The 24,981-nt window shown below is 38.7% G+C and overlaps 1 protein-coding gene across 1 annotated transcript in view; it reads right to left on the bottom strand.

Moving 5' to 3' along the window:
• Positions 1-24,981, bottom strand: part of LOC136858629 (uncharacterized) — a 71,298-nt gene that overhangs the window by 14,666 nt on the left and 31,651 nt on the right. Inside the window, exons 5-9 of the mRNA XM_067138330.2 lie at positions 22,187-22,467; positions 17,617-17,740; positions 17,332-17,540; positions 7,502-7,658; positions 7,199-7,417 (exon numbers count right to left, since the gene is read on the bottom strand). Of these exons, the coding sequence (XP_066994431.1) occupies positions 7,199-7,417; positions 7,502-7,658; positions 17,332-17,540; positions 17,617-17,740; positions 22,187-22,467 (990 nt within the window). The remainder of the gene's footprint in view (positions 1-7,198; positions 7,418-7,501; positions 7,659-17,331; positions 17,541-17,616; positions 17,741-22,186; positions 22,468-24,981) is intronic.

Raw genomic sequence — 24,981 nt, 5'->3', positions numbered from 1 at the left:
TCCTTGAATTAATGGCAAAGTGATTCTATTGCATTGCTTTCAAAATTGAAAAGTTCATACAAAGACAAACACATTAAAATACTCTTTTGTTTGTTCATTAAAACATTGATCCATTATATGTTGGAGCTGTACAATTTATTAGCAGTTTCTCACAGAACTAGAGTGTTTATCATATAGGCAGGATGGAAATGGTAAGAGGGGGAGTATTGTTACTGGTGAAAGAAGAATTTTTAAGCTACAGAAATTTTAAGAGTGAGAAATATAAAATTCTAGGTATAAGTCTCATTTCTAAAGATAAAGGCAATTTGATGTATTTGAAGTGTACAGATCTGGAAAGGTGGTGCAGACACTGATGTGGAATCTTATCAAAGAAGATAGTCACCTGTGTGGAAAAGGACACAGAAAGGAACCTGACTGTAATGAATGACCTCAGTTTACCAAATGTTAATTGGGATGTTAATGCAAATGACAGGAATCATCACCAACAAATGATAAATAGTTAATATGGGACGGACAGCTGAATCAGAAAGTGATGGAGCCAACTAGAAAGAATATTTTGAATACTGTGTTGATAAAACCAGATGAACTCTTCAGGGAAACTGAAGTGATACGTGTTTTTATTTCAGTGCAAGCAAGCAGTCACCATAATGTAACAAGTACCACGAGGCACTGTGTAGCAGTCAAAGTGACGCACCATCATTTAAATATTGTAAAAAGAAAACATCAACACCTCAAGATTCTCAGATTGATGACCCTTTTGACTAAGCTCTCATAAAAATGATCTACTTCCAATGTAAAATCTGCTCGTCAAATCAAGACTAGTTCGAGGCAACGACTAATAGTTGCATTTCACCGTCTACAACTAATAGATTGCAGAAGTATGCCTCAAATCAACACATGAAGCAGAATATTTCTGATGCATTTAAGATTTTAAGCTTTAGACACTATTGAGTTTTAATGGAATTTATGACTCAAATTTTAATACAATAAGTCAACTAACAATTGTTTTTAAAAAACAAAGAACTTGACATGTTTTTAGCCAAATCTCGTTATTGTGAATATATTACTATGTTTTGGACGTCAATGTTATTAGAATTAACGAATATCCCAATTTTAGCACTGTCATTTAAATTGTTAAATTGTCCAATGTGTTTACAAATGCCTATGTTTATGTATTTTACCACTTAGTTTTTAGAATCATAATTAAGTACAAATTAGTTATAAGCAAATTAACAATGACAGGTCTTAATCTTGAGATAAATTACAAAGGCTGAGGGTGCTTGAAACCAAGCAAAAAATGTCCCTTTTAATGTAGTGTTGTAGCAATGTGAACTTCTAACAACACAAAATCAATTGTATTAAAAAGGTGGAATAGAAAAATAAAAAATACAAATTTGTATGCAAATTATAGCCGTATATCTGCCATTGAGGGAAATCTTGGGAGCTGTATTTCTACTGTTGAAGGAAGTATAGAAAACCAGATTTCGACCATCAAGGGAGATGTGCAGGATATAAGGGAAAGCATCCTTCACACAGTAGAAAATAGATTGACTCAAACAGGACATACCGCCCCACCTCTAACCTCCTCAAACCTAACCGGCAATACAGGACACCTAAACCCGAAGGTGATTATAGGGAGCCTTCCGGAATTCCACAGGCGACTGGAGGAGAACCCGACTAACTAGCTTTGTCGAGGGATCGGTCAATCTATTGGGAAGGACTAATATACCAGAGGACATCTTTGTGCAACTCATCACACCACAATTAAAGGGGTAAGCCGCTACTTGGTGGAACAACTTAAAGGGATTAAGTCTAAACTGGACGGATTTCAAGAGAGGAATTCCTTGCTAGGTTTATTTACGAAGGGGTGAAGAACTCCGTGAAAAGGAAGCTACTGACTGAGGCACAACCCACTGACATGAGAGCTAGCGCCTTCGTCCTACAGAAGTACCAACTCTTCAAGCGTTGCATCCGGAAGAGAGCGAAAACGAGATCTTACCAGACATCACAGAGCTACTCCATGATAAGTTTCGGCCCTTTCGGCCCCTAATAAAAATATCACAACCAAACTCGATAGCTGCAGTCGCTTAAGTGCAGCCAGTATCCAGTAATCGGGAGATAGTAGGTTCGAACCCCACTGTCGGCAGCCCTGAAGATGGTTTTCCATGGTTTTCTATTTTCATACCAGGCAAATGCTGGGGCTGTACCTTAATTAAGGCCACGGCCGCTTCCTTCCCATTCCTAGCCCTTTCCTGTTCCATCATCGCCATAAGACCTATCTGTGTCGGTGCAACGTAAAGCAACTTGAAAAAAAAAATCACAACCCAGATCCTTTGATGATCTACACAGAATCATCGCCCAGCTGGAGGAGGAACATAAGAGCAAAGCTAATAAGGAAGAGCCCAGCGCAGTTAGGAAGTGTTACCAGTGTGGAAGTGCGCGACACCTGAAGAACAAGTGCCCAGCCTTGACGTCGGAAAACTATGTCCGGCCCATTCTGGATTGAGGGGGGATGCGACCGGGAACAGGAATGTTCCTCAAGACCTGACAGATAAGCAACCCTGGTCCAGTAGGAGAGGGATTGGTCAGATAGTGAGTAGAATAGGCCAACCCTGCCCAGCTATCATCTTAAGGATTGGCAACGAGATGTTTTCAGCCATACTCGACAGCCAAGCAAGCCATTCATTTGTCAATGGGACTGTTGCCAGATTACTACCGCATATGAAGTCTCACCATCTCAAAAGGGTAGTGGGAGCAGCGAACGGTGTAACCTATTCCATCCAAGGACAGACTAACTTGACCGCTAAATGCATGAACATGATTATCGTAATTGATGTTGCAATGATTCAGAACCTGATACCGGACATCATATTAGGTCATGACTTTCTGGTAGAATACAAGATGATCCTAGACTATGCAGCTCATGAAGTCTTTTTGGGAAAAACTGATGTCTGAGGGTCGCCTGGCACGATGGAAATCTCCGGACTCACAAGGATACGGAAGTTGACGTAAACCTGGGAGATATCCAGTTAACACATCTTCGACCGAGTGAAGAAGAGGAGCTGAGACACACCCTGAAGGACTTTCTGGAAGTTATCACCAATAAACTAGGATGGACTACTATGGTAACACACACCATTGAACGTAGCTCTTCCTCACCTATAAAACAACGTCCATAACTAATCAAGCCGGATAAATGCAACTTCGTCACACAGAAGATTCAAGAGATGGAAGGGCAAGGTCTCATCGAACCCTTTACATCCTGTTGGGCTTCACCTATCATCCAACCGAAGAAGAAGAATGGGGAGTATCGAGTATGTGTGGACTTTCGCAGGCTGAACGAGAAGACCGTTAGTGATGCCTACCCCATGCCTGACCTGGAAGACTCGCTGAAACAAGTAAGTGGGTCTAGGATTTTCAGCACGCTGGATCTCAACTCCAGATACTGGGAAGTGGAGGTCGAGGAATGTTCTAGACCACTGACCACTTTCATGAGACCTGGAGGATTGTACCAGTTTGCAGTAATGCCCTTTGTATTGAAGAATGCTCCTCCCACCTTTATACGACTGATGGATAAAGTATTATCAGAATATGTTGGAGATTTTTGCCAAGTGTGTCTTGACGACATTTTAATTCACAGCAAGAAGTTTCAAGAACACCTTGTTCGTCTGAGGAAAGTGCTGGAATGGCTGAAGATTAATGACTGACTTGCCAAATGGAGAAGTGCCACTTCGCCCAGTCCCGTGTAGAATATCTTGGCCATGTTCTAACCTCTGAAGGCTTAGAAAGGCAACCGGAGAAGAACCGAGCTATCGAAGAAGCTGAACGCCCACAGACCAAGTGACAAATATCTCAGTTCCTTGGTTTGTGTGGATGGTATAGTAGCTTCATGCCACACTTTGAAGAGAAGGCTATACCACTCACCGATCTACTCCATAACCACCGCCTGTTCTGATGGACCAGCAAGGAAGATGCAGCATTCGAAGGCATTAAGGCCGCAATATGCAACGCTCCCAGTTTAGCCCATCCTTACCCTCAACGGTAGATGTGCCTGCAGACGGACGCCAGCGACTCCGGCTTAGGAGCAGTATTATTCCAGGAGAGGAGTGACAGCGGAAGGGACATCATCGAGTATGCCAGCAGGAAGCTATCCCCCACTGAACAATGCTACTGCACTGCCGAGAAGTAAGCCTTGGCCATGGTGCGGGCAATGGGCAAATTCAGAGGCTATTTGGAGGGAAGGAAGTTCCAGCTCTACACCGATAATGCCACTCTCAAATGGTTGAACTCAGTCTCTGGCTCAAAATCTAAATTGATGGGATGGGCTCTGTTAATTGCAGAATTTGATTTTGATGTGTGTCATGTCCCAGGACTGACGAACATAGAAGCAGACAGCTTATCTCGACACCCGGCTATGGAACCTGAAGCTAGAAGCACCATTGTCGAGAGGGAGTTACCACAAAAATTTGAGAGTGAGCCTAAGAAACTTGTCCTTATGACCATCAAGAAGGAACTTGATCTGGGAGTGATCAAACAGTGACAGGAACAAGATAAGCCCTGTAGGACCATGATGCAGTGGATTAGGAGACAGAACACCGATAGTCGACTTGTCCCGAGGGAATTCAAGATGTGCTATAAGAACTTCCGGGTTGACAAAGGACTCTTGATGTACAGGTCGCACCTCGCCGATACACTTGCAGTAGTGGTGATTCCCAGACAACACACGACGGACATCCTCGAGAAGTTCCACAACAGCATGGAAGCCGGATATCCAGGAGGCGAAGAGACATACCAGTCCATCCGACGAAGATTCTTCTGGGTCAACATGCGGAAAGACATCTTGGACTACGTGAAGGAGTGCTACATCTGTGGCTGCACCAAGGCGAGCAAGAGAAAGGCAGATTCCAGCCAATGAGGAAGACATCCACAATGCCCATGGGAGGTCGTAGCCATGGAATTGATGGGTCCTTACCCTAGAACACCACGGGGTAAAACAGGACTCCTTGTAATCACTGACCTCTTCACAAGATGGAATGAGGCCTTTCCAATACCTGAAGCCTGCTACAAGACGAGGTATTCAGCCGCTACGGTTATCCACCGTGCATTCTGTCAGACAACGGGAGTCAGTTCACGTTAATAAAGTGGCAGCAAATGATGACAGAATGGGGTGTGGAGCACTGGACCACCCCTATCTACAACCCAACGGCAAATCCGAGAGAGCAACAGAACCAGGAACTGAAAAGTATGCTGTGCGTCCACCTTATAAACAAAGAACATCGAATGTGGGACCGTCAGATACCACAGTCACTCTTTGCCCTGTGACGACGCATCAACTGTGTCACCGGCTATTCTTCAGCAGAGCTGTTTCTTAGTCGACAGCTGTACGGCACTGGAGATTGGGAGATTCGTCCACCATCCACTTCGGGTCAAGATCATGCAGCTGTTTCCCTGGCAGAGTGGCAGCAGTGGCAGCAGTGGCAGCAGCAGCAGCAGCAGCAGCAGCAGCAGCAGCAGAACATCAAGGAGAAGCAAGCTTTGGCTGAGAAGAGATTCCTTAGCCAGGCCAAGGCTCAAGATGTTGAAGAGATGCAGATCTTCCTACCAGGCCAACAAGTACTGCGACTTAACCTCCCAGTCAGTAATAAGAATGGAGGGTTTCACGCAGATCTCACACCTAAGTGGTTTGGTCCCATCAAGGTGGATAAACAGCTGGGCCATGGGGTCTACTTACTAAAGATCAACCCTCCTGTCAAGGTCCATGCATCGGAGTTGCGGGGAGTCACCCAACCGCTGCGCATACAGAGTAAGCCTGGAGGAGAGGCTACTAATGACACAGCACCATCTGGTCATCGGAAGGAGAACACATTGACATCCACTATCATTGAGGAAGAGGCTGGCAGCGAGGCAACCTCAACCCCCAACATGGCACAAGCTGGTCAAGAAGAGGAGGAGAGCACATCCAGCGACATCGAGGAAGAAAGAAGATACAATCTACGCCCAAGGCAATGTTGAGGAGTGTGACAAAGTGTGGATATTGTTTCAAGTTATGAGAGAGGGGGGGATATTGACACAAGTGCGATGACAGGTATAACTTGAAAACAATATTCTCTCACCCATGGGTAACTAATGCAGATGTCGATCTTGAATAATAATAATAATAATAATAATAATAATAATAATAATAATAATAATAATAATAATAATAATAATAATAATATATGATATGTAATAGCAACTTCTAGCGTTGGTAAGTAAAGCAACGGGAAGCTACTTCACTCCTCATTTCCCTAGTACGCCTCTTCAATGATGCCTGGGCCATCTATGACAGCTGATGGCGGAGCTGTTGAGGATCCAACCAGCCTTAAGTCTGTGGACTGTCCATACACATACGCACTTTGGTGTGTATAGTTAAAACGCATGTTCTACCTAACATTACATTATATTTAATTATCTGTATTTTGGGCATTACTCATAGTTTGTAGCTCTGTAGAATTATTTCAAGATCATGACATTCAAATAAATTAGTTGATACTAGATTTATCATTCTCTTAAAGAAAGAGATACTTCAGGCAGATATGGGTTAAGAGAATAAGAAATGAATGAAAATTCATAGCCTGTTTCCAGTCATTCAACCAGGTCAAGAATAGAATGAATTGAAGCCACCATCTAGTGGCAAGGATAGGAATTGTGCCAGCTGCCAAAGCCTGTTGCACTCCTCCGGGGCAGTGATTAATGAATGACAGATGAAATGAAATGAAATTGGAGAGTGTTACTGAAATTAAATATGACAGGAAAAACCAGAGTACCCAGAGAAAAACCTGTCCTGCCTCTGCTTTATCCAGCATAAATCTCACATCGAGTGACAGGGATTTGAACCACAGAACCCAGAGGTGATAGGCTGGCACACTGCCACCGGAGTTGCAGAGGCTGTGGTTAAGAGAATAACAATGGTACTAATTTAAATCACCAACATTTTAAATTTTTAATCAGCAAGCATAATTAACTGTACAACAACCCAGCAGCAAAACTACAGATCCTAAAGAGATCCTGTTCTGAGCATCAGTTGCCAATGATAGTCACTCTAATGTTACACCCCAACAAATTAAATTTAACAGTATTGAGTGTAGTGTCATAAATTATCAACTGAATGTGTAATGAGTAATTGTTCAAGGACAAAAAATTTTTAAAGAACACTGACCTGAATCCACAAAGACAACCTCCACTAAGCTGCCATTCTTAGCTTCAAACACATATGGACATTGACAAAATTGACCTTGTTTGCATATCTTAGGCAGATCTTCATTGGTGCAGTAAGCACCAGGAGTTATTTCTTCACGTTGTGTGAAAAGAGGAAAACTTGGATATGCAAATGTTACATTGTTAACTTGTGGATATCTTGCAGCAAACTCAGCATCGGCTGTTCAACAGATAAACCAATGGTATAACACACATTAATGAAATAAAGTAATATAAATGATTGCAATAATTATTCAACACTTACCATATACTAATTCGGTCAAATCATAGTAGAAGACATAGTCAGGTACTCCACTGATATCAAGACGTCCCTGTTCATTACTTGTAAGTTCACTCAAGTAAATGAGCTCATTATTTGTATAATTGGCAGTGGAAACTGTTGATTCAGATGGGTTTAATAACTGGAAACAACACCAAGTAAATTTAGTAAAAAAAAAAAAAAAATTAAAAAAAAATTATATTGTTAATTGAGAAAAGATACATGAGAATTGGAAGAAAAGGGTATGTTAATAAGTAGCTCACTTTAGATGTACAGTGACAAATTCTACATCCTTCAGTATGTATCATATTGTCTACTGTATAGATGCTGGTATGAACTGTATTAGTTTTCATTATTTATTTTATAAATATGGGCTATTTCTTTGTTTGTAAGGTAATAAATAGGATATTAAATTATGCATGAAGTGTGACCGCCAGCCCTGTGGTGTAGAGGTAGCATGCCTGCCTCTTACCCGGAGGCTCCGGGCTCGATTCCTGGCTGGTTCGAGGTCCACTCAGCCTACGTGATTAAAATCGAGGAGCTATCTGATGGTGGAATAGCAGCCCCGGTCTTGAAAGCCAAGAATAACAGCTGAGAGGATTCGTCGTGCTGACCACATGGCACCTTGTAATCTGCAGGCCTTCGGGCTGAGCAGTGGTCGCTTGATAGGCCAAGGCCCTTCAAAGGCTGTAGTGCCATGGGGTTTGGGTATAAAGGGTGACCAGTATCTCTTAACTTGGGAGCATGGGTTGGCCACTACAGTCCCCTAGCTGAGTCTGACATTGCTTAAACTTATTTGTGTCAGGCTCCTCATTTTCATCTCTTGTTCTCTTCTAACTCCGACAGTATTAGGTTTGTGAAGCCTAGGGAGTCTTTCATTTTTATGCCCTCCTTCCCTTTCCTTTATCGATATCTTCACTCTTCCATATTCTCCTCTGATATAAGGACGTGCATATGGGTAAAAATTACCCAGGCGAAACTGAAATGTACAGTATACTTCAGTTATTCCTAATATGCTCTTCAGGCCTCCTTTCTCAGCACCTTTCGAGTGGTTCCTTCCAAATGCTATGACCTTGAATCAGCTTCTTGGCTTTGTTGGTTCCGTTCATAGTGTGAGAAAAACATTGACTGGGTAAATTTCATCTGTACGCGTGCTCATACATTTCATAATGTCATTCTTGTTTATTGTTAACTACTTTGTTTTTACAGACAAACAAACAGTGCAGAAATTATTATTAGACAATTTTAATTTATAGTACGTGAGCAGTTTTTTGGCAAGTTTACACAACATTTAGTGAATTCCAGAAACTGAATATGTATCAGTCTATGACACAGAACGAAATTACAAACCTGTTGCTCCCAAGACAGACAGCAACATCATGACTAGTGATGACTGAGAAATTGACAGTGTCAAAGAAATTGATCAGGTATGTTCCTCATATGTTTATTTTCTCTGTAGGAATTAGTAATTGACAATTGTATCCTATTTCAAATGCTCAAGTCATCTATAAAGCAAACAATGTCAATTCAACTCTGAACATACTTTCTGTTGAAATAGCTTGAAAATGCTGTCCTTGATCTCTCAAAGGAACATTTGACATCAAGAAGTAAAATACTCACTCCACCAACAAATCTCTGAAGTCATGTTCAGTGGATTTCTGGAAAATCTGAGGAAAGGAAAAGTACAGTCCACAGAAAGTGTCAAGCAGGATGATGGGAAGACCACGGAAATAAAAAAGACCCAAAAAAACACAATGCGTTGTGTAATGTGCAAAAAACTAATTTGCTGGAAGCATGTGAAGCCAGTGTGTGGAGAATGTGTGGAAAAGTGAACGCGCAACAGGAAGTAATGGACCAGGAGTGAAGTGAAATCAAGTCTCATCTTTGAACATCCTTTACAGTTCTTACCCTCTGCTCTCCCCTCTATACCTAATGGTGTTTATCATATGTGACTCTTTTGATACAGAAAAGGTGTGTACAAAGTAAATAATGTAATATAAACAACTGAGTGATGCCAGTGTATAAGTTATGGGAACATAAATATTTCAGTATCCATTCATATTATCACAAGTTGCATATTGCCATAATTACTCCAAAATTATTACAATTGATTTACTACATAAAAGTATCATCATTTACATGGTTTACAATAATTACAATTTAGAATTAAGGAGATTTTTGCTTGTTGGTCATTTTCACCCACCGTGCACCACTGCATCTCTACAGAGAGCGTGCGTCCTGGCGGGTTAATAGAGAATGGTTGCCCAGTTGTACTCAACCCGACTTTCAGAAATAAGATTTTTACTTAATGTGTTTCACTTGTAAACCTACAATAGTGGTGTATGACAGAATTCACCATTGTTTTTCAGTAATTTGTGAATGCATGTTATATTCCTTACAGGTATACCATATTTATGGTATATAAATTAATGCATTCTTTTAATATATCCAGGTAGGTATGTTATATCAGATATTATTTGCTTATAGCAAATGGGCTGTATAACTGTGTTGCATTTCAGAAACTTCACGCATAAGGTAGCACTTTAAAAAAAAAAAAATCTGAAACCATCTCTTTTTGGTTTTGACTCAGTTAATTTATAACTGTTAGGCTCTTCAGTCTGCCAAAACTAACTTTTAGTAAATAAATTTATAAACTATCTGAAAGAGAAGACATATGGTAACAGTATTACACCCACAAAAGAAACAACATAATTGAAATAGAATGACATGTTTCATTCTTTAAAGAACATCATCAGATTCTATCAAATTACACCCAGGTATTTATGTTTATTTCTTTTTAAATACTTATGAATACGTGAAGCTTTATCTCACCCTGTAATAATTAAGAAGGAAATTCCTCAAGGCAATATTATTGGACTTCTGTTTTCTTATTGTGGCAGGATTAAGACAGCAGTGAGGAATTGATGGAAATTTCTTAATTTATTGTTTAAAAAAATTTTTGGTGTGTATAAGATATTATCTGTTTTGGACCTTTGAACTTGGAAGAATTCTGTTTTGGATCATTTATCTGTGAATTTTAAATTTGTTGTTAAAATTGCAAGACAATGTGTACCTACATGTGCCGTTCTAGAGCGAATTTCCTGTTGCGTAAAAGAACTCTCTTGAATATTTGTCAGCAAAAAATGAATAGACCTCTGATTGGTGAAAATAAGATCAAATACAATTGGCGAATATGAAAGTCAAGGGTAATTCCGTATCCTGATTGGCTACTTTGGTGGTTGTACCATTTCCTGTTTCTTGATCTCATCCGTTCCTTTGGTGGGAGGTGGTGGTGGTGAATATTGTTTTAAGAGGAAGTACAACTAGGCAACCATCCTCTATATAACACTAATCAGAGGGAAAAATGGAAGGGATCTGACACTTCAAAAAATGAAGATATCGGTCAAAGAAAGACAAGGGCCACGAAGGGCGTGAAAATGAAAGACTCCCTAGCCCTCGCAAAACCTAACAGCGTCAGGGTCAGAAAAGAACAAGAGTTGACCAAGGGAGGTTGGATAGGATAGATGAAAGCAAGGAGCCTGGCACAAGTAAGTGGAAGCAGTGCCAGGACTCAGCTGAGGGTCCCGTGGTCACTAACCCACACTCCAAAGTTCAGAGCCCCTGGGGCCCCTTTTAGTTGCCTCTTATGACAGTCAGGGGATACTGTGGGTGTTATTCTACCGCCCCCACCCACAGGGGGACCTTTGGTGGGAGCAAGGTAGTCGCAACGTCTTTGATTCTTGAGCATCCTAGAGAGCGGACACGCTCACCATCGGTCCTGTTTTGGGATACCTGTCTCGGGGTAAGCACTGTTTCTTCTTTTATTTCGGACATTAACTTCATTTAAATGTAATAACCAGGAGTTTATCCTTGAGATTCACGTTCACCACTAAGATTGTTGAAATGACTTAGCTTTTGAGTTAAGATCATGTAACTTACATTTTGTTTCGGAGGCAATTCCCTTTTCTTTTTAACCTTGTAACTAACATGTAATTTAACCTTTTTCTCAGGTTTGCCTTCCGTACTTCTGCGACACCTAACATATGCACTTAAAATCTATTCTCATTACTGGAAGCGTTTTAGATAGTGATGGAAGTTTTCTGTGCCTTTGTGTTAGGATTTTATTTCTTTATTTTTTTCCTAATTTGTGTAGACTGGGATTAGCCCTCATTTAAATCATCATGTATAGTTGGATACTTAAGGGGAGTTTAAATTTTGTTGGCACAATGCACATATCTTCAGGCGCAATTAACACCTACATTTACTATAACAAAATCTTTGAGTTTTTGTCTTTTTATTTTGTTTTGTTTACTTTAAATAAATTAAATCATATTTTGACCTTTGCAATGGATAATTTCCATTTATCTCGTAGGGTCCGTGCCAATTTCCACATCCATTTTGTAGTTGTCATGTTTCCCAACCTGTTGTTTACGTTTTATAGCACATCGCTTTGGTAGAACCTTAAGTTTATTTAACTGTGTTTTACTGTAAATTTATTATTATTATTATTATTTGAAACTGCAAAATGACCTTGATAATGTTGTGAGATGGACAGTAGGCAATGGTATGATGATAAAAGGGGTTAAAAGTCAGGTTGTGAGTTCACAAGTAGGAAAAATCCCCTCAGTTATAATTACTGCATTGATGGGGTGAAAGTTCACTATGGGGATCATTGTAAGTACCTAGGAGTTAATATAAGGAAAGATCTTGATTGGGTAATCACATAAATGGGATTGTACATAAAGGGTACAGATATCTACACATGGTTATGAGGGTATTTAGGGGTTGTAGTAAGGATGTAAAGGAGAGGGCATGTAAGTCTCTGGTAAGACCCCAACTAGAGTATGGTTCCAGTGTATGGGACCCTCACCAGGATTATTTGATTCAAGAACTGGAAAAAATCCAAAGAAAAGCAGCTCAATTTGTTCTGGGTGATTTCCGACAAAAGAGTAGCGAAGTTTGGGCTGGGAAGACTTGGGAGAAAGATGAGCTGCTTGACTAAGTGGTATGTTCCGAGCTGTAAGTGGAAAGATGATGTGGAATGACATTAGTAGACGAATAAGTTTGAGTGGTGTCTTTAAAAGTAGGAAAGATCACAATATGAGGATAAAGTTGGAATTCAAAAGGACAAATTAGGGCAAACATTAATTTATAGGCACCGGGCGAGTTGGCCATGTGATCAGGGGCACGCAGCTGTGAGCTTGCATCCAAGAGATAGTGGGTTCAAATCCCACTGTCGGCAGCCCTGATGATGGTTTTCTGTGGTTTCCCATTTTCACACCAGGCAAATGCTGGGGCTGTACCTTAATTAAGGCCACGGCCGCTTCCTTCCAACTCCTAGGTCTTTCCTATCCACTATCCCATCGTCGCCATAAGACCTCTCTGTATCGGTGCAACGTAAAACAACTAGCGAAAAAAAAAAAAAAAAGCAAATAATTTATAGGCAGGGGATTTAAGGATTGGTGTACCTTATCAAGGAAGACGTTCAATAAATTTCTAGTTTCTTTGCAATCATTTAAGAAAAGGATAAGAAAATAACAGATAGGTAATCTGCCACCTGTGCGACTGCTCTAAATGCAGATCGGGATTGATTGATTGATTGATTGATTGATTGATTGATTGATTGATTGATTGATTGATTGATTGATTGATTGATTGATTGATTGATTGAAATCTGAACTTCTCTTACATTATGCCTCCTTTGTCTCTACTCCAGAGAATGAAACATCATACATACATATATACATTATTATTATAGACTGTTATGTCTTTCAGCGTTCAGTCTGCAAGCCTCTGTGAATTTACTAAACATCGCCACAACCCTCGATTTGCAACTAGTGTTGTAGCCTCATTTAGTTCTATACCTCTTATCTTTAAATCGTTAGAAACCGTTCTAACCATCATCGTCTTGGTCTCCCTCTACTTCTCTTACCCTCCATAGCAGAGTCCATTATTCTCCTAGGTAACCTATCCTCCTCCATTCACCTCACATGACCCCACCACCAAAGCCGGTTTATGCGTACAGCTTCATCCATCGAGTTCATTCCTAAACGGCCTTTATCTCCTCATTCTGAGTGCCCTCCTGCCATTGTTCCCACCTGTTTGTACCAGCAATCATTCTTGCTACTTTCATGTCTGTTACTTCTAACTTGTGAATAAGATATCCTGAGTCCACCCAGCTTTCGCTCCCGTAAAGCAAAGTTGGTCTGAAAACAGACCGATGTAAAGATAGTTTCGTCTGGGAGCTGACTTCCTTCTTACAGAATACTGTTGATCGCAGCTGCAAGCTCACTGCATTAGCTTTACGACACCTTGATTCAATCTCACTTACTATATTACCATCCTGGGAGAACACACAACCTAAATACTTGAAATTATTGACCTGTTCTAGCTTTGTATCACCAATCTGACATTCAATTCTGTTGAATTTCTTACCTACTGACATCAGTTTAGTCAATATAATGGTCCGTTATTGGACATTATAAATTTTCCAGCTAACTCATTCTTGGTTGCCAGCATTTCGCCCTCGTGTGCTAGGGTGGGCTCATCAGTTGGTACCTAGCACACCTACCAATACGCTGGCTAGTGCATACCGTGGAGGCCACTGCGTAGGCTACTTGGAGCCACCTGCAGTGCCAATGCACTAAGAGACTTTGTCTCATTACCAAAAATTGATGCCTGCTTGGCCATCAGATGATATAGATGTTGATTCCCATACGGAATCTAAAATGTTTGTCCCGAATGAGTAAATTTTTAATACCAATATAAATGGTCCGTTATTGGTATGCACTAGCCAGCGTATTGGTAGGTGTGCTAGGTACCACCTGATGAGCTCACCCTAGCACACAAGGGCGAAACGCTGGCAACCAAGAATGAGTTAGCTGGAAAATTTATAATGTCCAATAATGGACCATTTATATTGGTATTATAAATTTACTCATTCAGGACAAACATTTTAGATTCCGTTTGGGAATCAACATCTATATCATCAATTTAGTCTTCGAGAGGCTAATTTTCATACCATACTGATTGCACCTATTTTCAATTTCCACGATATTAGACTGTAGGCTTTCGGCACAATCTGCCATTAAGACCAAGTCGTCAGCATAGGCCAGACTGCTTACTACATTTCCACCTAATTGAATCCCTCCCTGCCATTTTATACCTTTCAGCAGATGATCCATGTAAACTACAAACAGCAAAGGTGAAAGATTACAGCCTTGTCTAACCTCTGTAAGTACCCTGAACCAAGAACTCATTCTGCCATCAATTCTCACTGAAGCCCAATTGTCAAAATAAATGCCTTTGATTGCTTTTAATAATCTGCCTTTAATTCCATAGTCCCCCAGTATGGCGAACATCTTTTCCCTCAGTACCCTGTCATATGCTTTCTCTAGATCTACGAAACTTAAACACAACTGCCTATTCCTCTCGTAGCATTTTTCAATTAGCTGGCGCATACTGAAAAGCTGATCCTGACAGCCTCTCTGTGGTCTGAAACCACACTGGTTTTCATCCAACTTCCTTTCAACGACTGATCGAACCCTCCCTTCCAAGATGCCAGTGAATACTTTGCCTGGTATACTAATCAGTGAGATACCTCTATAGTTATTGCAATCCTTCCTGTTCCTTGCTTATAGATAGGGGCAATTACTGCTTTTGCCCAATCTGAAGGTATCTTACCAACACTCCACGCTAATTTTACTACTCTATGAAGCCATTTCATCCCTGCCTTCCCACTATACTTCACCATTTCAGGTCTAATTTCATCTATTCCTGCTGCCTTATGACAATGGAGTTTATTTACCATCCTTTCCACTTCCTCAAGCATAATTTCACCAACATCATTTTCCTCCTCCCCATGAGCTTTGCTGTTCACAACACCACCAGGATGATTTCCTTTTACATTGAGAAGATGTTCAAAATATTCCCTCCACCTCTCCAGTGATTCCCTGGGATCTATTATGAGTTCACCTGAATTACTCAAAACACTGTTCATTTCATTTTTCCCTCCCTTCCTAAGATTCTTTATTACTGTCCAGAAAGGTTTCCCTGCTGCTTGACCTAGCCTTTCCAGGTTATTACCAAAATCTTCCCATGACTTCTTTTTGGATTCAACAACTATTTGTTTCGCTCTGTTTCTTTCATCTACATACAACTCCCTGTCTGCCTCGGCCCTTGTTTGGAGCCATTTCTGGTAAGCCTTCTTTTTACGTTTACAAGCTGCTCTCACTTCATCATTCCACCAAGATGTTCGCCTTTTCCCATCTTTACACACAGTTTTTCCAAGGCATTCCCTTGCTGTTTCTACTACAGCATCCCTATATGCCACCCATTCACTTTCTATATCCTGGACCTGCTTACTGTCTACTGTTCGAAACTTCTCACTAATCATATTCATGTACTTCTGTCTAATTTCCTCATCCTGGAGATTTTCTACCCTTATTCGTTTGCAGACAGATTTCACTTTCTCTACCTTAGGCCTAGAGATACTTAGTTCACTACAGATCAGATAGTGGTCTGTATCATCGAAAAATCCCCGGAAAACTCGTACATTCCTAACAGATTTCCTGAATTCGAAGTCTGTTAAGATATAGTCTATTATGGATCTGGTACCCCTAGCCTCCCATGTGTAGCGGTGAATAGCCTTATGCTTGAAGAATGTATTCGTAACAGCTAAACCCATACTAGCACAAAAGTCCAGCAAACGCTTCCCATTCCCATTAGCTTCCATATCTTCCCCACATTTACCAATCACCCTTTCGTATCCTTCAGTTCTATTCCCAACTCTCGCATTGAAATCGCCCATTAGCACTATTCTATCCTTGCTGTTGACCCTGACTATGATGTCACTCAATGCTTCATAAAACTTGTCAACTTCATCCTCATCTGCACCCTCACATGGTGAATACACGGACACAATTCTAGTCCTAATTCCTCCAACTGACAAATCTACCCACATCCTTCGCTCATTTACGTGCCTAATAGAAACTATGTTCCGTGCAATGGTATTCCTGATAAAGAGTCCTACCCCAGACTCTGCCTTTCCCTTTCTAACACCTGTCAAGTACACTTTATAATCTCCTATCTCTTCCTCATTATCTCCCCTTACCCGGATATCACTTACTCCTAGCACATCCAGATGCATCCTCTTTGCTGACTCAGCCAGTTCTACTTTCTTTCTTCCATAAGCCCCATTAATATTGATAGCTCCCCATCGAATTCCATTTCATTCGCCAAGTTGTTTCCAAGGAGTCTCTCGCCTGTCAAATGGGAGTGGGACTCCGTTACTCCCATAGGTCCGAAGCTTGCTTAAAATGTTCTGAGCTCGGTCGATTCATGAAGCAGGATGCTGCCCTACTTGCACATAGTCCAAGTGAGGATCTCTCCTCTAACGGGTTATGGACCATCGGTGGATTGTATAGTCCTAGCCGCCTGAGCACGATGAGAGCCAGGACTCAGAATATGTCCGAGATGCCCACTCCCATTCCATAGCAACCGGTATCCCGACTCTCAGGACCACTTACTAGGCCACTCAGCCATTGCCCATGGTTCACGAACTAGGACGTGACTACAGTAACCCACAAACATGAACCATATGAAACATCATTCTTTTTTTTTTTTTTTTTTGTTTATTTCTTTTGCATATATACTACTGTTACCATCATATGTTTTCTCTTTCTGGTAGTTTATAAATTTATTTAAGCAAAGTTAGTTTCAGCAGACTGAAGAGGATAACAGTTATAAAATAAAACAAAATGAAATCAAATAAAATAAAATAAGGTAACTCATGCCATTAAAGATCTTCCTCTCACCTTCCCAGGAACTGCTGCTTCCTGGTAAGTGGGCGTTCCATTTGGTAGCACATCTGTAGCATCATTGTAATGCAGCACTGCCTCTTGGTGAACCTGAGAAGCAAAGCAGGTACCAGCTCCACGGAATCTTATCCAGTAATTACCAACTTCTTGGTCAGCATTCAGAACAATGTCATATCGCTCACCCCCATTCACCATAATCGAGTCAACTGCACAGAACATGTCACTATTTTAGTATTAGTTTCATGGAAATACAAAATTTCATTGAATTATTATTCTACTTACCCTCAAATGGAGCAACACTTGCTCCATCACTGGCAACCACAAGCAGAGAATGCTTTTCTACTGACATCTGGACTGGGCAGGGCAGAGCCGAATTGAAAATGACACGGAATAGGTAACGATTACCCTGGTTAAGAGAAAAGAGACAATAAGATAGAGATTATATGAATTCTACTCTTTATTAATAACACTTTATTAACAGTAAAACCATTTTACAACTTAAGAGAAAAAAAAGGAAGAAAAGAATCGGTGAAGAATAATTTTTAAAAAATGTACAAATACAAAAATTATAGTACAAGTAAACACAGGAAAGTAACAATAACATCGGGAGATTGTGTAAGTGATTTCTGAATTTTTACAATGAGCAGTTAAATAGATCAATATCCAGGTTTTTTTTTTTGTTTTTTTGTTTTTTTGCAACCTTGACATTCTTTCAATTAATTGGTCCATGGAATGCATAGTTCTGTGCCAATCTGTAGACAGTATGAATAAACCTTGTGTGCTTGTCTGGTACTTGCAAGTTCACTTTTTTTTTTTTTTTTTTTTTGCAGTTGTGAGCAATTCATCGAGGAGTGGAAAAATTGAAAAACGAAAAGTGTATCCAGGAATTTATGGCATTGTGACAGATTGTGCACATGCAATGACTGTTATAGGGCTATATAATCAACATTATCATACAGGAACCCAGCTCTAAATAAATGTAAATTAAAAATTTTATGTTGTACTGAATCTAATCTATGGATAGAAGTGTGATGAGAAGGGTTTCATACAGGTGTACTGTATTCAAGTATAGGGTATACTGTAGACACATACAGAAAGCAATAGGTAGCTAAGTTAGAAAATTCTCTGGAATATTTAGTAATACAACCCAGTCTTTGTAATGATTTCTTACAAATATTTCTAATATATTCATTGAATGATAGATTATAACAATAAAACACTAAAAAACATCGTTAACTTGTGAAATAGAAGTAAATTACTAAATTTTTCCTGAAATTATATTTTCTTCTGGTTTAAAAATATATATTATTTTACATTTGCCATGATGAAGTTTCAACCCATTGATTTTTAAGGTATTATTCAAATAAAGAGAGGAGAGTTCCATTAATTACATAACCTGTTAGTTTTTGCAGCAAGATATCATGGTCAATAGTGTCAAAAGCTCTTGAGAAGTCGAGATAAATGCAGTCCACTTAAAATGATTCTCTACTGCATCTAGGAGGAACTGATAGAATAAAAGAAGATTTGTAAATTTAACCATCCAAAAAGAATCCAGGTTGATCATCAATTATGATATTTCTACAGATAGGTGTGATTTTGTCGAGAATTAATGAGTAAAATTTTTGGAAATATGAGAAGGAATTATAACTGCCTTATATAGTTTTATGTCAGTTTTATCACCATTTCTGAATACTGAAGTAAAGAATCCTTTCTTCCATTCCTAAGGGTAAACACCTTGGTTTAATGATAAGGTGAACAGATAAAAGAGTGCTTCACATAAAATAAATGTGCAATTCTTGAGGTAAGCTGAAACACCATCGGGACCTACAGCTTTCTTTAATTCAAGACATATCAGTTTGTTGAAAATTTCTGCCTTATGTATGTTGATAACTGACACATTGACCAAAAAAGTATAATCTTATGCCATATTATTCTGATAAGTAGAAGAAACAGATGAAAAGTCTTCAGCAAAAAAATTGGTAATCTTCTCACTAGTGTCTGCTGTAACTTTATTAAGATGTAATGATGAAGGAATATTATTCCCTGACCTTTTAGAACTTAGATACTGCCAGAATTTCTGCAGATTGGAACAAATACTTTATTCACAGTTGGAGATACAGTTTGTATAGCAAGATTTAATTTCAGACTTGCATTCATTTCTTAAAATATAAAAATGCTCATAATGACTATTAAGACCTGATGTTTTGTAGCCTATAACTTATGTGCTTTCTTCTTTTCAATAATCAGTGATTTTAATTTATGACTGTATCACTTTCAGAATTTGAGGGATGTAAAATTCCATGTCATACTGTAGTACTGAAGAGAAGATTTCTACTGCTTTATCAATTGATACATTCTGAACATCACCATGCAGCTGAATTGTGACTGATAATAATTTAATCCATGACTACCTCCATTTAAAAAGTAAAAATAATAACGATTAGTGGATAAGGAATTGTATATCTCATTTAAAGGTAAAGAAATCTCTAATGCTGGGTATGTTTATCAAGTGGAGAAATGCTTTCGTTACTAGATTTTAATTCAATGGAACTGGAGTTACTGAAAATAAAATCAACAAAATTATTCAGAAAATTTGGGATATTATCAAACTGATTTAAACAGAGATGAGAAAATATGTCTATAACTAAACTGGATTGCACTGTGTGGTTACCTACTGATATAAGGGCAGGAAATGTTTCATTTTTTACTATCCAATTTAGCCGGCCCCGCGGTGTAGGGGTAGCATGCCTGCCTCTTACCCGGAAACCCCGGGTTTGATTCCCAGCCAGGTCAGTGATTTTTACCTGCATCTGAGGGCTGGTTCGAGATCTACTCAGCCTACGTGATTACAATTGAGGAGCTATCTGACGGTGAGATGGTAGCCCCGTTCTAGAAAGCCGAGAATAACGGCCGAGAGGATCCATCGTGCTGACTACATGCCATCTCGTAATCTGCAGGCCTTCAAGCTCAGCAACGGTCGCTTGGTAGGCCATGGCCTTTCGGGGCTGTTGTGCCATGGGGTTTGGTTTAGTTTCTTTCCAATTAATATGTGGTAGATTGTAGTCTCCACAAAAAGGAGTAATGAATGGTTGTTGATATTTGAGACAATGTTTTTGACAGCAACACAATGTATTAATGAATTTGACCATTTTTGGTTCTTATTAGATTCATATTAACTATTAATGATTCATCAACCTGTGAGAAACAGGGCTAATAAAGGTCTGCCCATCAATACAATTGATTATACAATTAGTATATACTGCTTATTAATTTAATTTGTACCGCCATTATACATGTTTCGAGAAAATGATTCATGACCGTATTCTCGTAACATTGAACAATTTTCCTGAAGAAAAAAAATGAAAATATGTTTTGGACAATGACAAGAATAGAACTGTTGGGATTTTAATGTGCTTTTTAAAGTAGATATTTTATTTGTAGGTTTTGTGTGTTGTAAATTCAAGCATCTCTTTAGGGATTTTGACATGATATTTTATTATTGCTGAAGAAGAGAACAGATCTATTTCTTGACCATGTACGATGGTGGTATAACAGGCAGATCTTTATTAGCCCTGTTCATCAAAGGTTGATGAATCAACAACATAACGGTCAAAATATTTTCAGACAGGAGATGTGGGTGGAATGTATACAGAATCAGTGATTAATTTTGTGGTGTTAAAAATCAGGGTCACAAACAACTGTTCAACTGTGCTATTATATGGTATCACAATAGGTTTAAACCTCACACTAATATAGATCAACACCCACATGGGATGCTTTTGTTCTCATTAAAGAAGATCTGTCACATCTGAAAACTGAATATGTCTCAAGTCCTAGTTCCTCGTCACCAATTTCATCATGTAACTTTGTTTTTTATTCACATCATAAAAGTCATAATCAGTTAAACATAAATTCTGAGTTCAGTTGGTTTGCATTTTGCATTAGCATTTTGATAATATCCTCTAAAGTGTTCAGCTAATATTTTTACTAATGTCTTTGGTGCCTTCCTAGGATTGTGTATCTGACCACTGTGAACTGATTCCCTTTCCACATGCTGTATTTCAGTACTGATGTAGGTTGTACTTTCTAAATTATTTACTGAATCACTTATATAATTTAAGAAGGACAGGAGCAACAATATGAACAACCCTTTTACACTTGAAAAATTACAATGTGGAAAAGACATATCAACTGAGAAAAAGGAAATGTTACTTATATGTTTAGAGCACTTAATCACATATGAAAGAAAGTGATAATGATGATGATGATGATGACTAGGATTTCTATTACTTAAGTAAGTATTCAGAGTTTCGTAGACAGATTTACTTCTGTAAACTGGAGGCTATGGAAGAAGGACTGGTTTGTTGGCAACAAATTTTCATCCAGAAGCAAAATGAAGTCTTCAGATTTTGTGGTAGTAGTATTACTAACAGTGGCACACTGGCATGCAAAGTGTTGTAATAATATTGCTACTTCTGGATGCATAGTATTAAAATAAATTACACATTCAACATGAAATAATGAAGCAGGATGATAGTGATACCACTGATCGCGTGATGAGTAAAATGATACCATCATGAGTGAAATGTTTGCACATCTGCTCCATTTGAAACAAGTAGCATTCTGAAGACAAGCTATTCACTTTTGATACATTCCTAACAATAGATGACAACATTACAAAAGTCAGATAGAAGAAAAACAAAGTTGTGACCTTTACCATTTCTGTAAAATGCAATTTAAAATTCATTGTGAGCAAAATGCTCATATAGCAACTAACGACAGGTTTAAAAAGATCTTAAATATTATAGTTCGAAAAAAAGACTTAACATAAAAGAGAAAGTAGTACACTTGCCTTGGTAACATTGAATATCTCTAGTGGCGTTGAATGAGTTGTGCCATTTGCAGTAAAATTCACTATGTGTCCTTTTCCATTAACAATAAGACCTTCTCCAGAAACCTGCTGATTGACAAATAATGCTTTAGTCAACACCTCTTTTGTAGGCTTTGAAAACAGGTGCCATACCACTATAACATGTTCTGGTAGATCATAGTCATAAAGTTTTGAATTGGGTTCCTCGTCTTGTGGTCGACGGACTATCAGTGAACCAAACATACCATCAGATTCTTCAAAACCTGAGAAACAGAATTAATGAAAACTAAGCTTAATTTATTACATGGAATGATCAGGAATTAGTTTATAATATGAAATGTAAAACTGTGAAACTGCACAGTGAAAGGCAGCATGATTTGTAGTGGGTGATTTTAGGCCAGAGAGTAGTGTGGAGATAATGATAGAGAAACTGTCATGGAAAGAACCATGGCAATCTCTGAATAGGGTAAGAATGTTGTTTGTTATCAAGCAACAAAAACAACTAGAAGGGAAATAGCAAGGCTTATTGGATTGTATAGGACAGTTGCTGGATAGAAATCATAGAAAAGTACTTTTTCAGGAAACAGTTTATTTGGAACAAATATATTTAGGAAAATGAGATTGTTATTACAAGTTATTAGTGCCATTTGAAAGCAATACTTGGATAAAATATATTATTTTGCTAAGTGAGGAATATGAGAGTTGAACAAATTACCAAGAGAAATCTTTGATTTGTTTCCCACATTCAGCATTTGTTTTTAACCCTGGACAAGTGATGCTCATTGATGCAACGTGAGAGGTGGCGTGAGGGTATTTTCTGACCACTATGATTGAACTTGTTCTAATTACAAAATTATTAATTTTTATGTATCATATCTTGATGTATTAGGTTTATTAATTCAATAGCATGATATGTTTTCAAAACTAAACGTATATATCAAATACTAATTAGCTTCACAGCATATGAGTATTGTAAAAGTAAAAATATGTCATGCACAGGAATAATCTTTATTGAACACCTTATCTTGCTGAATTCAGCTGACAGGCTCAGATTCGCTTAACTATGTAATGTAATTCCTGCAGTATATCCCTGGGTGATGGGGAGGGGTCCTCGCAAAATAATTATACTACTGGAAATCACTATCTTCTTCATGACAATCCATAAAATTGTGATAAATAATTTGTTTGCAATTTCCTCTGACTCTTTCAGTTTTCAGGTTCATAGAGTTTACAATGATTTCCAACATATCATCATTTGTGAAAAAAATGCTCCAAGCTTCTACGAGTATCACTCGCGGTAAATGAGCGCAATGTTGTGGGTTCGAGTACGTGAGCTGTTAGGAGGAGAAATTTATGTCCATTTTGTAACACCATCCTTTCTCATTATGGTCGAAAACCATTGAGAAAGATCATCATCACTAATATTTACTACTTCTTCGTTAGCACTCTGCCCCGTATCACTGTTAGAGTCTACTACTTCTAATTCATCCTCATTCTCACTAAACTTCTTCCTCTTCCACTGTCTGTAAATGTGATAACGCCCTTGCCTCATACTCATAACTCATTTCAGTCATAAGGTATTGATTGAATGAAGCCCTAACATGATTACACAAGTAACTCACTGGGTACACTCAACACTGCTACTGTCGTCCTTCCGACAAATGGGACTGGCGGCACAGGGTCTAATGAGCCACTTTATTACACCCCTTGACAATAATCCCTTTTTCTAAGAATCAACACCCTTCTCTACAAAGTCAATGACCTCAGACGAAAGGCAAGGAAGTGGGGAAAGGGCAGCCAAAGTTTAAAAATACCTGCAATCTAACAAAATAAATTTGCGCCAGGTCACCAAAGATCCTGCGCCACCACTCCTGGGTTAAAACTAATATAGTACTACATTATTATTATTATTATTATTATTATTATTATTATTATTATTATTATTATTATTATTATTATTATTATTATTATTATTATTATTTCCAGCCCCATGGTGCAGGGGTACAATACCCCGCCCTTACCCGGAGGCCCCGGGTTCGATTCCCGGCCAGGTCAGAGATTTTTACCTGGACCTGAGGGCTGGCTCGAGGTCTACTCAGCCTACAATAGAGGAGCTATCTGATGGTGAGACAGCGTCCCCAGTCTACAAAGCCAAGAATAACAGCCAAGAGGATTTGCTGTGCTGACCACACAACACCTCACAATCTGCAGGCCTTTGGGCTGAGCAGCGGTTGCTTGGTAGACCAAGGCCCTTCAGGGCTGTTGCGCCATTGGGTTTGGTTTTTATTATTATTATTATTATTATTATTTAATAATAATAACAACAAACGCATTGCAGTTGGGAGATATCCTGGGGGCAATGCTTAATTACAGTAGCACGACAATGACATAAAATTAAAACATAAACTACATAATAAAAACAACAAAGCTAAGAATCAAAACCCTAATATTAATATTGATTTGATTTTAAATGTAGCTTCTAGCTGCTGTTTTTCAGTAAAGGATCTTCTAGGTGTAATAATTAGATTTTCTTTTTTTCTCAATCAATCAATCAATCAATCAATCAATCAATCAATCAATCAATCAATCAATCAATCAATCAATCAATCAATCAATCAATCAATCAATCAATCAATCAATCAATCAATCAATCAATCAATCAATCAATCAATCAATCAATCAATCAATCAATCAATCAATCAATCAATCAATCAATCAATCAATCAATCAATCAATCAATCAATCAATCAATCAATCAATCAATCAATCAATCAATC

The sequence above is a fragment of the Anabrus simplex genome, chromosome 1 (genome assembly GCF_040414725.1).
Source record: "Anabrus simplex isolate iqAnaSimp1 chromosome 1, ASM4041472v1, whole genome shotgun sequence".
Classification (NCBI taxonomy): Eukaryota; Metazoa; Arthropoda; class Insecta; order Orthoptera; family Tettigoniidae; genus Anabrus; species Anabrus simplex.
This window is presented reverse-complemented; position numbering and strand designations above follow the sequence as displayed.